The following is a 14,845-nucleotide window of genomic DNA, read 5'->3' as shown; positions in this document are numbered from 1 at the left end:
TTGAATCCTGCCTTTAATTCACTTATTCATATTATGAATTAGAAAATGACAGGCTCCTAGTTAAGGAAACTTTTTAATATATTAGGGCACATTTATAAAATGGGTCGCTTGCTATTTAATTAATTAAAGTAAATCTTCTCTTCGTCTAAATCTAAGTGAAAGGCAAATAGCAAGGAGGGAACTCTAAACTTCAACTATAGTTCATATATTAAATTGATCATCTCAGGTTTGAAATGATTACATATTAACAATTGTGTGTAATTAAATAAGACCTTGGTACCACATTACACCTAAAAAATAAGTTAAATAACTCATCACTGATGACCAAGTAACAGTTACTTATTTCACAATAAACATTGTTCAGAATATCTTTACTGATCCCCATTCAGAAAATGAGACAAAAGTACCTTGTCGTCAGAGCAGTGCCTCATTTTTTCCCACAGGTTCTTATTTATATCAGCCAACAGCTTATCTTGGTTCAATGCAGAAAGCTTTAATCTAAAATACAGAAAAGTTAATTAGCACAGGGTTCAGAAGCCAGCTTGAATGAAACAGCCCAGATCTACAGTCAGGCTTAATTTAATTCTTCCTAGTTTCTTTCTACATAATAAGAGGGGAATTCATTCAAGAAAAGCTTGATTATTCAATCTGATTATTCACTTGAATAACAGTTCAAGAATGTCATAAATCAAAAAAACTTCTGTCACTAACAGAATTCTCATCTCAACATACCAACTTGTTCCAATGTGAAGCATTTTGCTTATAAAGAATCCTAAGGTCTGTCAATGATCGCTGCTATAAAGTTGTAGCTACTGTTGTTATTATTATTATTATTATTTTTGAGATGAAGTCTCACCCTGTTGCCAGGCTGCCAGGCTGGAGTGCAGTGGCGCAATCTTGGCTCACTGCAGTCTCCGCCTTCTGGGTTCAAGCAATTATCTTGCTTCAGCCTTTGCCTCAGCCTCCCGGTTAGCTGGGAATACAAGTGCGCGCTACCACGCCCAGCTAATTTTTTTGTATATTATTTTAATAAAAGTTCCTGGCCAGGTGCGGTAGCTCACGTCTGTAATCCCAGGACTTTGGGAGGCCGAGGCGGGCAGATCACGGGGTCAGGAGATAGAGATCATCCTGGCTAATACGGTGAAAACCCGCCTCTACTAAAAATAAAAGATTAGCTGGGTGTGGTGGCAGGCGCCTGTAGTCCCAGCTACTCGGGAGGCCGAGGCAGGAGAATGGCATGAACCCAGGAGGTGGATTTCTCAGTGAGCCAAGATCGCGCCTGGGTGACAGAGTGAGGCTCTGTCTCAAATAAATAAATAAATAAATAAATAAATAAATAAATAAAAGTTTCCAATTCAGTTCAAAGTCATGTTTCACATTTTTAGAATAGCATTTATAAAAGCAGAAAAGCTATTATAGTCTCAATATATATTAGTATTTTGTTAATAAATGGAGAAAATAAATTTCTTTTTTTTTTTTTTTTTTTTGAGACGGAGTCTTGCTCTGTATCCCGGGCTGGACTGCAGTGGCCGGATCTCAGCTCACTGCAAGCTCCGCCTCCCGGGTTTACGCCATTCTCCTGCCTCAGCCTCCCGAGTAGCTGGGACTACAGGCGCCCGCCACCTCGCCCGGCTAGTTTTTTGTATTTTTAGTAGAGACGGGGTTTCACCGTTTTAGCCAGGATGGTCTCGATCTCCTGACCTCGTGATCCGCCCGTCTCGGCCTCCCAAAGTGCTGGGATTACAGGCTTGAGCCACCGCGCCCGGCCAAAAATAAATTTCTAACAGAGATAAAAGATCTCTTGTAGAGGATATATGCAGGCACACAGATGCAAAATCAAACAGTAAAGCACACCTAAACCGACTGCTCATTGAGTATAAGATCCTCTTTCATTCAAAATAAACATTCTCAGCTGGTGCGGTGGTTCATGCCTGTAATCCCAGCACTTTGGGAAGCTGAGGTGGGTGGATCACTTGAGGTCAGGAGTTCAAGACCAGCCTGGCCAACATGGCGAAACCCCGTCTCTACTAAAAATACAAAAATTAGCCCGGCCTGTTGGCGGGCACCTGTAATCCCAGCTACCTGGGAGGCTGAGGCAGGTGAATTGCTCGAATCCAGGATGAGGCAGTTGCAGTGAGCTGAGATGGCACCACTACACTCCAGCCTGGGCAACATCGCAAGACTCTTGTCTCAATTAAAACAAACAAAGAAACAAACAAACAAACAAACATTCTCAGGGAAATCCTGACCCAGCCAACTCTTTCCAACAACATGAAGATATAAAATTTGCCAGTTTTGTTCAGTGACGAACCCCAGTGCATCGTATAGTACCTGGCAGATATAGGTGCTCAATAAATATTTGTTAAATGAACAGAATCAGGCAAATCTGAAATATCTTACATTTCTGATTTTAAAACTATGTAATTCTTTTAAAAATTTTTTAATATTCTTTTTCTTCTACTTCTAAAACACAGAGAATTCTTAAAGATTATTTTATTTCTTTTCTGTTAGATTGGTTCAAATTTAGTCGGATAGTCCCAGATGAGTATGACATAAACATTATTCTGAGTTTTAAAGTCTGATTTACCTAAGGGAATCTAGATATATCTAATTTGTAAATCAGTCTGCAGTATTTATGTATACCATAGCAATGAGCTATCTTCTAAGTAAAACCATGTTCTTTCATATACGTAAACAAGCGTAAATGTGGTAAAATTATACACTCAAAGGCAATCTGATTTCAGGCACTATACACGGATTGAGTACCCCTTATCTGAAATGCTTGGGACAAGTATTTTGGATTTTGGACTATTTGGATATATGAGAAATCTTGCGGGTGAAACCCAAGCCTAAATGTAAAATTCATTTATGTTTCATATATACCTTGTACACATAGTTTGAAGGTAATTTTTTTTTTTTTTTTTTTTTTTTTTTGAGACGGAGTCTCGCTCTGTCGCCCAGGCTGGAGTGCAGTGGCGCAATCTCGGCTCACTGCAAGCTCCGCCTCCCGGGTTCGCGCCATTCTCCTGCCTCAGCCTCCCGAGTAACTGGGACTACAGGCGCCCGCCACCGCGCCCGGCTAATTTTTTCTATTTTTAGTAGAGACGGGGTTTCACCATGGTCTCGATCTCCTGACCTCGTGATCCGCCAGCCTCGGCCTCCCAAAGTGCTGGGATTACAGGCGTGAGCCACCGCGCCCGGCCTGAAGGTAATTTTATACAATATTTTATTTTATTTTTTTATTTTTTGTTTTATTTATTTATTTATTTATTTATTTATTTATTTATTTATTTATTTATTTATTTTGAGACGGAGTCTTGCTCTGTTGCCCAGGCTGGAGTGCAGTGGCCAGATCTCGGCTCACTGCAAGCTCCGCCTCCCGGGTTCATGCCATTCTCCTGCCTCAGCCTCCCGAGTAGCTGGGACTACAGGCACCCGCCACCTCGCCCGGCTAGTTTTTTGTAATATTTAGTAGAGACGGGGTTTCACCGTGTTAGCCAGGATGGTCTCGATCTCCTGACCTCGTGATCCACCCGTCTCCGCCTCCCAAAGTGCTGGGATTACAGGCTTGAGCCACCGCGCCCGGCCTTATTTTTTTTTTTTTGAGACGGAGTCTGACTCTGTCGCCCAGGCTGGAGTGTAGTGGCCGGATCTCAGCTCACTGCAAGCTCCGCCTCCCGGGTTCACGCCATTCTCCTGCCTCAGCCTCCCGAGTAGCTGGGACTACAGGCACCCGCCACCTCGCCCAGCTAGTTTTTTTGTATTTTTTTAAGTAGAGATGGGGTTTCACCGTGTTAGCCAGGATGGTCTCGATCTCCTGACCTCGTGATCCGCCCGTCTCGGCCTCCCAAAGTGCTGGGATTACAGGCTTGAGCCACCGCGCCCGGCCTATACAATATTTTAAACAATTTTGTGCATGAAACAAAGTTTGTGTAAAGTCCTTAAGTATTTATGTGTGGAATATTCCATTTGCATCATGTTGGTGGCTAAAACGTTTTGGATTTTGGAGCATTTCAGATTTCCAATTTCCATATTAGGGTTACTCAACTTCCATAAATCTCGAAAGGGTATTTTCTTTTGAAGATGTTCTCTAGCAATCAACTTATGATATCATGATCTAATAATTACTGTTCTTATTAAGGACCTACTTTTTCCTAAGAACTGTATGAAAACAATTTATATACGCCATTTCTATTGTTCATATCTATGGGCTGAGTAGGTTTTATTAACCCCACTTGATGGATTTGGAAATGAAGGTTAAATGACTTACCCAAGGCTACACAGTTAGTGTTGAAGCCAAGATTGAGCTTCAATCTGACCACAAGGCCAAAGCTCTTTCTCCCACATCACACTGCCAATTAATGCCATCAACTTACCCCATGCCAGTGTTATTCTAATCAAAACGTTACCACACAAACTATTCACTGATCCCTCCCCTCCCCTCAAAAAAACACACATAAAAATTAAAGCTTTCATACTCTTCAATCTTTTGGCGACGAGCCTCACAATCTTCTCTATAAATCTGTATCTTGGGTCGGTAAACATATTGACTTAACATCAGGTCTTCTGGAGTAGGTGGTGTGTTTATAGTAAACTGGAAAAAAAAAATTCAGTCCCTGAGAACTGGTATCTTGCAGACAAAACCATATATAAGAATTAACTCAAATTTCAGAGTGCCTATTTTAAAACGTTCTATAAAGAAAAATTTGAATACTCCATCAAGTTCATAATGCCAGTAAGCAAAAAACTGGAATCTGAATTCAAGTCTCTGACTTCTAAGTCCCTTTCCCCATAGATGTTTACTGGAATTGTGTTTTTTCTTACTCACATGGGAACGACAGTAGTTTGAATATGACTATGTGTTAAGAAAATAAATATTACCTAAAAATTCAAACTTATCAGGAACGCTTTTTAATTTTTTTTTTTTTTTAAAGCCAGTTTCCTAGTAACTATTCCTATTCTCTAGCCATAATCCTTACTCTATTCCAGGCTGAACTCAAACTTTTCTGGCATATCCTCCAATTATAAAATAAGGCAGGGAAAATTTGGTTATTTAAAAATGTTTTCATAGCACTAATCCAATGGCTTTGATGTCCTTGATGCAGTATTGAAAAAATCAAGTCAGGGCCGGGTTTGGTGGATCACACCTGTAATCCCAGCACTTTGGGAGGTGGCAGGCAGTTCACTTTAGGTCAGGAGTTTGAGACCAGCCTGGCCAAATGGTGAAACCCTGTCTCTTCTAAAAATACAAAAATTAGCTGGGCGTGGTGGCACACACCTATAGTCCCAGATACTCTGGAAGCTGAAGCAGGAGAACTGCTTGAGCCCGGGAGGTGCAGGTTGCAGTGAGCCAAGATTCCACCACTGCACTCCAGCCTGGGCAACAGAGCAAGATTCCATCTAAAAAAAAAAAAAAAAAAAGAAAAGAAAGGAAAGAAAGAAAAGATAAAAATCAAGTCAGCTCCTTATTTACAAAAATCAAACAAAACCCCACAAATGAACCGCCAACTCCAAGGCTCAAGCGCTCTTCCTGCCTCATCCTCTCCAGTAGCTAGGAGTACAGGTGTGTCGCCATGCCTGGCTAATTTTAAAATTTTTTGTAGAGATGGGGTCTTGCTACGTTGCCCAGCAATTCGTTGTTTCGAATTCCTGGCCTCAAGTGATTCTCCTGCCTCGACCTCCCAAAGCACTAGGATTACAGATGTTAGCCACTGTCTTCAGCTATGACTAGACTTTTTTTTTTTTTTTGAGATGGGGTCTGGCTGTCACCTAGGCTGCAGTGTAATGGTGTGATCACGGCTCACTGCAGCCTCAGCCTCCCGGGATCAAGTAATTCCCCAACCTCAGTCTGCCAAGAAGCTAGGACTACAGGTGCATGCCAGCCACCACGCTTGGCTAATTAAAACAAAATTTTTTTCCTTTTTTTTTTTTTGAGATTAAGTTTTGCTCTTGTTGCTCAGGCTAGAGTGCAGTGGAGTGATTTCAGATCATTGTAACCTCCACCTCGTGGCTTCAAGCGATTCTCCTGCCTCAGCCTCCACAGTAGCTGGGATTACAGGTGTGTGCCACCATACCTGGCTACTTTTGTATTTTTAGTAGATATGGGGTTTCACCATGTTGGCCAGGCTGGTCTCGAACCCCTGGCCTCAGGTGATCTGCTCACCTCGGCTTCCCAAAGTGCTGGGATTACAGACATGAGCCATCGTGCCCGGCCAAATTTTTTTTTTTTAGGTATGGGGTTTTGCTGCGTTGCCCAGGATGGTCTCAAACTCCTAGACTCAAGTGATCCTCTTGCTCTGGTCTCCCAAAGTGCTGGGATTACGAGCATGAGCCACTGCACCCAGCCAAAAAAAAAAAAAAAAAAAGATTTTTAAGGCTAGACTTAAACATAAAAATCAAAACTATATGTACTGGTTAAAAAAGAAATGGAAGGCTGGGCACAGTGGCTCATGCCTTTAATCCCAGCACTTTAGGAGGCCAGGGTAGGCGGATCACCCGAGTTTGGGAGATCATAACCAGTCTGACTAACAATAGAGAAACCCTGTCTCTACTAAAAATACAAAATGAGCCGGGTGTGGTGGCGCATCCTGTAATCCCACCTACTCGGGAAGCTGAGGCAGGAGAAGCGCTTGAACCCGGGAGGTGGAGGTTGCAGTGAACCAAGATAGCGCCATTGCACTCCAGCCTGGGCAACAAGAGCAAAACTCTGTCTCAAAAAAAAAAAAAAAAAAGAAAAAGAAAAAAAAAAAAAAAGAAATGGCAGACGGGCATGGTGGCTCACACCTGTAATCCCAACACTTTGGGAGGCCAAGGCAGGCAGATTGCCTGAGCTCAGGAGTTCGAGACCAGCCTGGGCAACACAGTGAAACCCTGTCTCTACTAAAAATACAAAAAAAGTAGCCAGGCATGGCAGCATGCACCTGTAGTCCCAGCTACTCGGGAGACTGAGGCAGGAGAATTGCCTGAACCTTGAACCCAGGAGGCAGAAGTTACAGTGAGCCAAGATCACGCCACTGCACTCCAGCCTGGGTGACAGAGTGAGACTCCATCTCCAAAAAGAAAAGAAGAGAAGAGGGAAGAGGGAAAAGGAAATACATACTGAAATGTATTCAGTATGTAGGGAAATGTATTCAGTATGTAGGGAATACATACTGAAATACTTATAGATTGATTGATGATGCTTGGGATTTGCATCACAATAACAGGGGGGCAGGGGAAATGGAGGGTTAGGTAGAGAGAAAACAAGAATTGATAATTTTGAGACAAGGTCTCACTCTGTTGCTCAGGCTGGAATGCAGTGGCGCGATCTCAGCTCACCGTAGCCTCCATCTCCCTGGTTCAAGTGATTCTCCCACTTCAGCCTTGCAAGTAGCTGGGACTACAGGCATGCATCACCACTTTGAGCTAATTTTAGAATTTTTTTGGTAGAGGGGGGTTTCACCATGTTGGCCAGGCTGGTCTCGAACTCCTGACCTCAAGTGATCCTCCTGCCTACGCCTCCCAAAGTACTGGGATTACAGGTATAACCCATAGCACCAAGACAAGAGGTGATAATTTCTGAAGTTGGGTGACAGACACACAGGGGGTTAATAAAACTATTCTCTATTTTCTGATATGTTTGAAATTTCCTATAATACTAAAATTTTTTTAAAAAGGAGGTTTCATCATAAACTTTCGTAACACATAAAGTGAAGCACAAGACCACGTTTCCAGAGATCTGCCAGGAACTCACGCCTGTAATCCCAGCACTTTGGCACTTTGGGAGGCCGAGGTGGGCAGATCACCTGAGGTCAGGAGTTCGAGACCAGCCTGGCCAACATGGCGAAATCCCATGTCTACTAAAAATAGAAAAATTAGCCAGGCATGGTGGTGGGCACCTGTAACCCCAGCTATTGGGGAGGCTGAGGCAGGAAGAATCACTTGAACCCGGGAAGTGGAGGTTGAAGTGAGCCGAGATCACGCCACTGCACTCCAGCCTGGGTGACAGAGTGAGACTCCAACTCAAAAAAAAAAAAAAAAAACCAAAAAAACACAACAGTTCCTCAACCTTATAGGAGATGTGAGTTATAGTGCTTTGACCTGAGTCACTACATGACCATGCAGGGGGTCATGGGCCTCTACAATAGCATCTTCTGCTCATGCTGCCAACTGAGTTCCTGCCACAGTACATATACATGGGAGCTGTGTACATGTCTATGAGGGCTGGTACACATCTCTCCCCCTGCCTCAAGAATACATTCCCCAGGTGGGTGCAGTGGCTCACGCCTATAATCTCAGCACTTTGGGAGGCCAAGGTGGGCAGATCATCTGAGGTTGGGAGTTTGAGACCAGCCTGATCAATATGTGGAAACCCCACCTCTACTAAATATACAAAATTAGCCAGGCGGTAGTACATGCCTGTAATCCTAGCTACTTGCAAGGCTGAGGCAGGAGAATCGCTTGAACCCAGGAAGCGGAGGTTGCAGTGAGCCGAGATCGTGCCACCGCACTCCAGCCTGGTCAAGAAGAGCGAAATTTCATCTCAAAAAAAAAAAAAAATTCCCAAATTCCTCTACCCTAAAAAAGCCACAGTCATTCAAATCCTGAAACAGATTCCCATAGCCATGAACCTCATTTTCCATGTTCCATATATAATCCATCTCTTTGGCCTTTTCCTATTTTGGGATTTTCAACTTCTTTCCTGAAGTACCCTGAACTCTCTTCCCATTTTGATAGACTTGTTCCCAGATGTATTTTCCTATCATTGCCCCTCCTGACTTCAGCAAGACCTGGGAGGAAAGGGGAAGATTCATAACATCAATTTCTCAAGGATCAATTCGTAAAGCATCCTCTCCCTCCTTCACCCTGCCAGCATCCTGTCTGTTCCTATCCTTCCCCTCTGCTCTCCTCTGTTTGGTCTTGGTCCCCTGATACTCTTTCTACTTTTCTTATAAAGGGAAAGTAGGCCGGGCGCGGTGGCTCAAGCCTGTAATCCCAGCACTTTGGGAGGCCGAAACGGGTGGATCACGAGGTCAGGAGACGGAGACCATCCTGGCCAACACGGTGAAACCCCGTCTCTACTAAAAATACAAAAAATTAGCCGGGCGTGGTGGCGGCGCCTGTAGTCCCAGTTACTCAGGAGGCTGAGGCAGGAGAATGGCGTGAACCTGGGAGGCGGAGATTGCAGTGAGCTGAAATCTGGCCACTGCACTCCAGCCCAGGCGACAGAGCCAGACTCCGTCTCAAAAAAAAATAAATAAATAAAATAAAGGGAAAGTAAAAAGAGTATTAGCCCCTGGATGCACACTTAAGCTCCTTTCTCCTCCCTATCTACAGCTGAGGCAAGAGGATTCTACTGGCAAGGGGTAGCTACCATGGCAATGAGGCTAAAGCCCAAAAGGGGTGTGCCCATCTTCCCAATTTCTATTCTTGATTTACCTTTCCCATTCAAATATATAATTTTCCAGGAATTGATTTGTTTCTAAACAGCTTTATGGAGATATAATTCATGTACAATGCAATCCATCCATTTAAGTATACAATTAAATGAATTTTAAAGTATATTCAAGTGCCAGGCGCGGTGGCTCATGCCTGTAATCCCAGCACTTTGGGAGGCCAAGGTGGGCAGATCACGAGGTCAAGAGTTCGAGACCAGCCTGGCCAAAAGGGTGAAACCCTGTCTTTCCTAAGAACACAAAAATTGGCCAGGTGTGGTGGCATGTGCCTGTAATCCCAGGTACTTGGGAGGCTGAGGCAGGAGAATCTCCTGAACCTGGAAGGCGGAGGTTGCAGTGAGCCGAGATCGTGCCACTGCACTTCAGCCTGGGCAACAAGAGTGAAACTCGGTCTCAAAAACAAACAAATAAACAACAACAATAACAAAAACCTAAGATACAAACACACACATTAGCCTAGGCCTACACAGGGTCAAGATCATTAATATCATTGTCTTCAACCTCCACTTCTTGTTCTACTGGAAGGTCTGGAGGAACAGTAACACCCATGGAGCTATCATCTCCTATGATAACAATGCCTTCTTTTGGAATAACTCCTGCAGGACTTGCCTGAGGCTGTTTTACAGTTAATTTGTTTTATTTATAAGTTGGAGCACACTCTAAAATAACAATAAGGGCCAGGCATGGTGTCTTGCACCTGCAATCCCAGCACTTTGAGGGGCAAGATAGGATTGCAAGATAGGAGGCCAGGAATTTGAGACCAGCCTGGTCGACATAGCGAGACCGCATCCCTACAAAATATTAAAAAATTAGCCAGCTGTGGTGGCTTGTGCATATAATCCTAGCTACTTGGGAGGCTGAGGCAAGAGAATCACTTGAACACCAGAGTTTCAGGCTGCAGTGAGACAAGGTCACTATACTCTGGCCTGGGTGACAAAGTGAGATTCTGGTTCAAAAAAATAAAGTAACGTAACAATAAAGAGTACAGTATAGTAAATACATAAAACAGCAACCTAATGGTTTGTTATCTTTATCAAGTACTATGTTACTGTACATAATTATAGGTACTGCCCTTTAATAGGAATGGCAGCGCAGGTTTGTTTACATGAGCATCACCACAAACATGTGAGTAATGTGTTGTGCTACAACATTACAATGTCACTAGACAATGGGAATTTTCCAGCTCCATTATATATATATATTTTTTTGAGACAGAGTTTTGCTCTGTTGCCCAGGCTGGAGTGCAGTGGCGTGACCTTGGCTTACTGCAGCCTCCACCTCCTGGGTTCGAGTGATTCAGTAGCTGGGACTCCAGGCATGTGCCATTATGCCTGGCTAACTTTTGTAGAGACAGGGTTTTGCCATGTTGGCCAGGCTGGTCTCAAACTCCTGGCCTCAAATGATCCACCTGCCTTGGCCTCCCAAATTGCTGGGATTATAGGTGTGAGTCACCATGCCTGGCCTCCATAAAAATCTTTTGGGACCACCTGTGTATATGTCGTCCACTATTGACCAAAATGTCCCTATGCAGCACATGACTGTTATTTGGAAAAATATCTTTTCAGATCCTTTGATCATTTTTAAATTGGGTTGTATTTTATTTATTTATTTAAATAGAGACAGGGTCTCACTATGTTTTATTTATTTATTTAAATAGAGATGGGGTCTCACTATGTTGCCCAGGCTGGTCTCAAACTCCTGAGCTCAAGCAGTCCTCTAGTCTAGGCCACTCAAAGTGCTAAGATTACAGGCATGAGCTACCAAGCCAGGCCTAAATTGGATTGTATTTTTATTATTGAGTTGTAAGAGTTCTTTATCTATTTTTGATAAAGCTTCTTATCAGATGTATGATTTCAACTGTTTTCTTGCATTCTGTCATTCTGTGGGTTGCCTTTTCACTTTCATTTTTTTTTTGTTTTTTTTTGTTTTGAGACAGGGTCCAGCTCTATCTTCAAGGTTGGAGTGCAGTGGTACAATCTTGGCTCCTTCCAAGTTTTGCCTCGTGGGCTCAAGTCATCCTCCCACTTCAGCCTCCCGAGTAGCTGGGACTATAGGCACGTGCAACCAGGCCTGGCTAATTATTTTATTTTGTACAGGATTTTACCTGTTGCCCAGTCTGGTCTCAAACTCCTAGGGTCAAGCAATCCTCCCACCTCAGCCTCCCAAAGTGTTGGGATTACAGATGTGAGCCATGGCGCCCAGCAAAAAATTATTTTGATCCCTTTTAATCTATGAGTATGTATTCTTTCTTAATCTTCTGTATTTCGGCTTTCTCTTTTTTCATTCATTCATTTAATTAAAAGATGTGGGAGGGGTCTCGCTATGTTGCCCAGGCTGATCATGAACTCTTGGTTTTAAGTGATCTCCCCTCCTCAGCCTCCCACGTAGCCAGAATTACAGGAACCAGCCACTGTGCGCAGCTGCTTGTTTCTTCTTAATTAGACTCCTCAGGAGTTTTCTAATTTTATCATCTTTTCAAAGTATAGCTTTTGGATTTATTCTTTTGTTGTTGTTGAGATGGGGTCTTGTTCTGTTGACCAGGCTGGAGGGCAGTGGTGCAATCATGGCTCACTGCAGCCTTGAACCCTGGGCTCAAGAGATCCTCCCATGACAGCCTCCTGAGTAGTTGGGACCACAGGCACAGGCCACTACACTTGGCCAATTTTAAAATTTTCTGTAGACACAGGGTCTCTCTATTTTCCCGAGGCTGGTCTCAAATTCCTGAGCTCAAGCATTCTTCTCGCCTTGGTCTCTCAAAGTGCTGAAATTATAGGTGTGAGCCACCACGCCTGGCCTGGATTTATCCTTTCCACCAATTTTTGTTTTCCATTTCATTAGCTCCACTTTTTACCTATATTAATTCTATCTTTCTATTTTTTTTGTGGATATTATGAGTATTAAAAATATCCTGGCTGGCCGGGCACGGTGGCTCAAGCCTGTAATCCCAGCACTTTGGGAGGCCGAGACAGGCGGATCACGAGGTCAGGAGATCGAGACCATCCTGGCGAACACGGTGAAATCCCGTCTCTACTAAAAAAGTACAAAAAAACTACCCGGGCGAGGTGGCAGGCGCCTGTAGTCCCAGCTACTCAGGAGGCTGAAGCAGGAGAATGGCGTAAACCCGGGAGGTGGAGCTTGCAGTGAGCTGAGATTCGGCCACTGCACTCCAGCCTGGGTGACAGAGTGAGACTCCGTCTCAAAAAAAAAAAAAAAAGTAAACAGAAAAAAATATCCTGGCTGGGCATGGTGGCTCATGCCTGTAATTATAGCACTTTAGGAGGCCAAGGTGGGTAGACTGCTTAAGCCCAGGAGATCAAGAACAGCCTGGGCAACACTGCAAGATCTCGTCTCTAAAAGTAAATAAATAAATAAAAATTTCTTTAGTTTTAGACTCCATGACAACAAAGATATCTAAGGCTTTTAATTCCTGCTAAGTATAGCTTTTGCTATATGTCCCACAGATCAGCCATTAAATATTCTCCTTTACTAAGAAATAGTTTCAACTTATTTGATCTAGGAATTATCTAGAAGTGTTTCCTGTTTTTTTACCCAACTATGTTGTCTACAACAGCAGTTCCCAATCTTTTTGGCACCAGGGACCAGTTTCATGGAAGACAATTTCTCCAAGGACCAGGAAGAGGGGATAGCCTCAGGATGATTCAAGCACACTACATTTATTCTGAACTTTCTTTTTTTTTTGTGAGACAGGATCCGGCTCTGTTGCCTAAGCTGGAGCGCAGTGGTGCAATACTGGCTCAATGCAACCTCTACTTCCTGGGCTCAAGCCATCCTCCCACCTCAACCTCCCGAGTAGCTGGGACTACAGGTGTGTGCCACCATGCTAATTTTTGTATTGTTTTAGAGACGGGTTTAGCCATGTTGGTCAGACTGGTCTTGAACTCCTAAGCTCGGGTGATCTGTCTGGCTGGGCCTCCCAAAGTGCTGGGATTACAGGTGTGAGCCACCATGCCTAGTCTAAACTTTATTTCTATTTTTACTACATTATAATATATAATGAAATAATTATATAACTCATCGTAATATAGAATCTGTGGGAGCCCTAAGATTATTTTCTTGCAACTAGACGGTCCCATCTGGGAGTGATAGGAGGCACTGACAGATAATCATGCATTAGATTCTCATAAGGGGTGCGCAACCTAGATCCTTCATGTGTGCAGTTCACAATAGGGTTCGCACTTCTATGAGAATCTAATGCCACTGCTGATCTGAAAGGAGGCAGAGCTCAGTTGGTAATGCAAGCAATGGGAAGTGGCTGTAAATACAGATGAAGCTTTGTTCGCTCCACCACCATTCACCTCCTGCTGTATGGCCCAGTTCCTAACCCCAGGGGTTAGGGACACTTTGTCTACAAGATACTGTGTTTCTTAACTTCTAAGAATCTCAGAATGTTTTGGTCCTTTTTTTTTTTTTTTTGAGACGGAGCCTCGCTCTGTTGCCCGGGCTGGAGTGCAGTGACCAGATCTCAGCTCACTGCAAGCTCCGCCTCCTGGGTTTACGCCATTCTCCTGCCTCAGCCTCCCCAGTAGCTGGGACTACAGGCGCCCGCCACTTCGCCCGGCTAGTTTTTTGTATTTTTTAGTAGAGAGGGGGTTTCACCGTGTTAGCCAGGATGGTCTCGATCTCCTGACCTCGTGATCAGAAGATTTGGGAGGCCCGTCTCGGCCTCCCAAAGTGCTGGGATTACAGGCTTGAGCCACCGCACCCAGCTGGTTCTTTTATTAGTTCTAAATTGTATTGGATCAAGATTAGATGATGTAGTCTCTATAAAACCTCCATTTAAAAAAATTTATTAATGTTTTCTTTGTGGCCAAGAGTATAACTAACTTTTGGAAATGTTTGATAGACTTAAGAGAAAAAATATTCCTATGTAAGGAATATAAGTTTTTCTATTAATCTTTTAAATTGAGTTTGTTGATTGTATTATTCAAATATTTATGATTTTTATCCAGTTTACGTAATTTTGATTTTGAAAACTATTCATTAAAAACCTCTGCTACCCTTAGATTTTTATAATGGAGGAAAAAGCACATTTAGTTTTGTAATCAGGAAAATGTATCAAAAAAAGAGATGGCAAGGAATGAAGGGAAAATTCAAATTTTATCTTATCAAAATCCATGATAAAAAAAATTCATGTGAAAATTTTTGTTTTTGTTTATGCTAATAACAAATCTCTCTACTATAAGAAAACTCTTGGCCGGGCATGGTGGCTCACACTTGTAATCCCAGCACTTTGGGAGGCTGAGGCGGGCGGATCACGAGGTCAGGAGTTCAAGACCAGGCTGGCCAATACAATGAAACCCTGTCTCTACAAAAATACAAAAATTAGCTGGGCGTGGTGGCACGTGCCTGTAGTCTCAGCTACTCAGGAGGCTGAGGCAAGAGAATCACTT

General features: G+C 43.2%; 1 protein-coding gene across 4 annotated transcripts in view; it reads right to left on the bottom strand.

The window, feature by feature from the left end:
- Positions 1 to 14,845, bottom strand: part of KNL1 (kinetochore scaffold 1) — a 71,206-nt gene that overhangs the window by 20,393 nt on the left and 35,968 nt on the right. For all 4 annotated transcript variants that reach the window (XM_038009837.2, XM_038009838.2, XM_038009839.2 and 1 more), the window contains 2 exons: positions 4,479 to 4,594; positions 408 to 498 (listed from right to left, as the gene is read on the bottom strand). In XM_038009837.2, the coding sequence (XP_037865765.2) occupies positions 408 to 498; positions 4,479 to 4,594 (207 nt within the window). The remainder of the gene's footprint in view (positions 1 to 407; positions 499 to 4,478; positions 4,595 to 14,845) is intronic.

This window comes from Chlorocebus sabaeus, chromosome 26 (assembly GCF_047675955.1).
Source record: "Chlorocebus sabaeus isolate Y175 chromosome 26, mChlSab1.0.hap1, whole genome shotgun sequence".
NCBI classification, from domain to species: Eukaryota; Metazoa; Chordata; class Mammalia; order Primates; family Cercopithecidae; genus Chlorocebus; species Chlorocebus sabaeus.
This window is presented reverse-complemented; position numbering and strand designations above follow the sequence as displayed.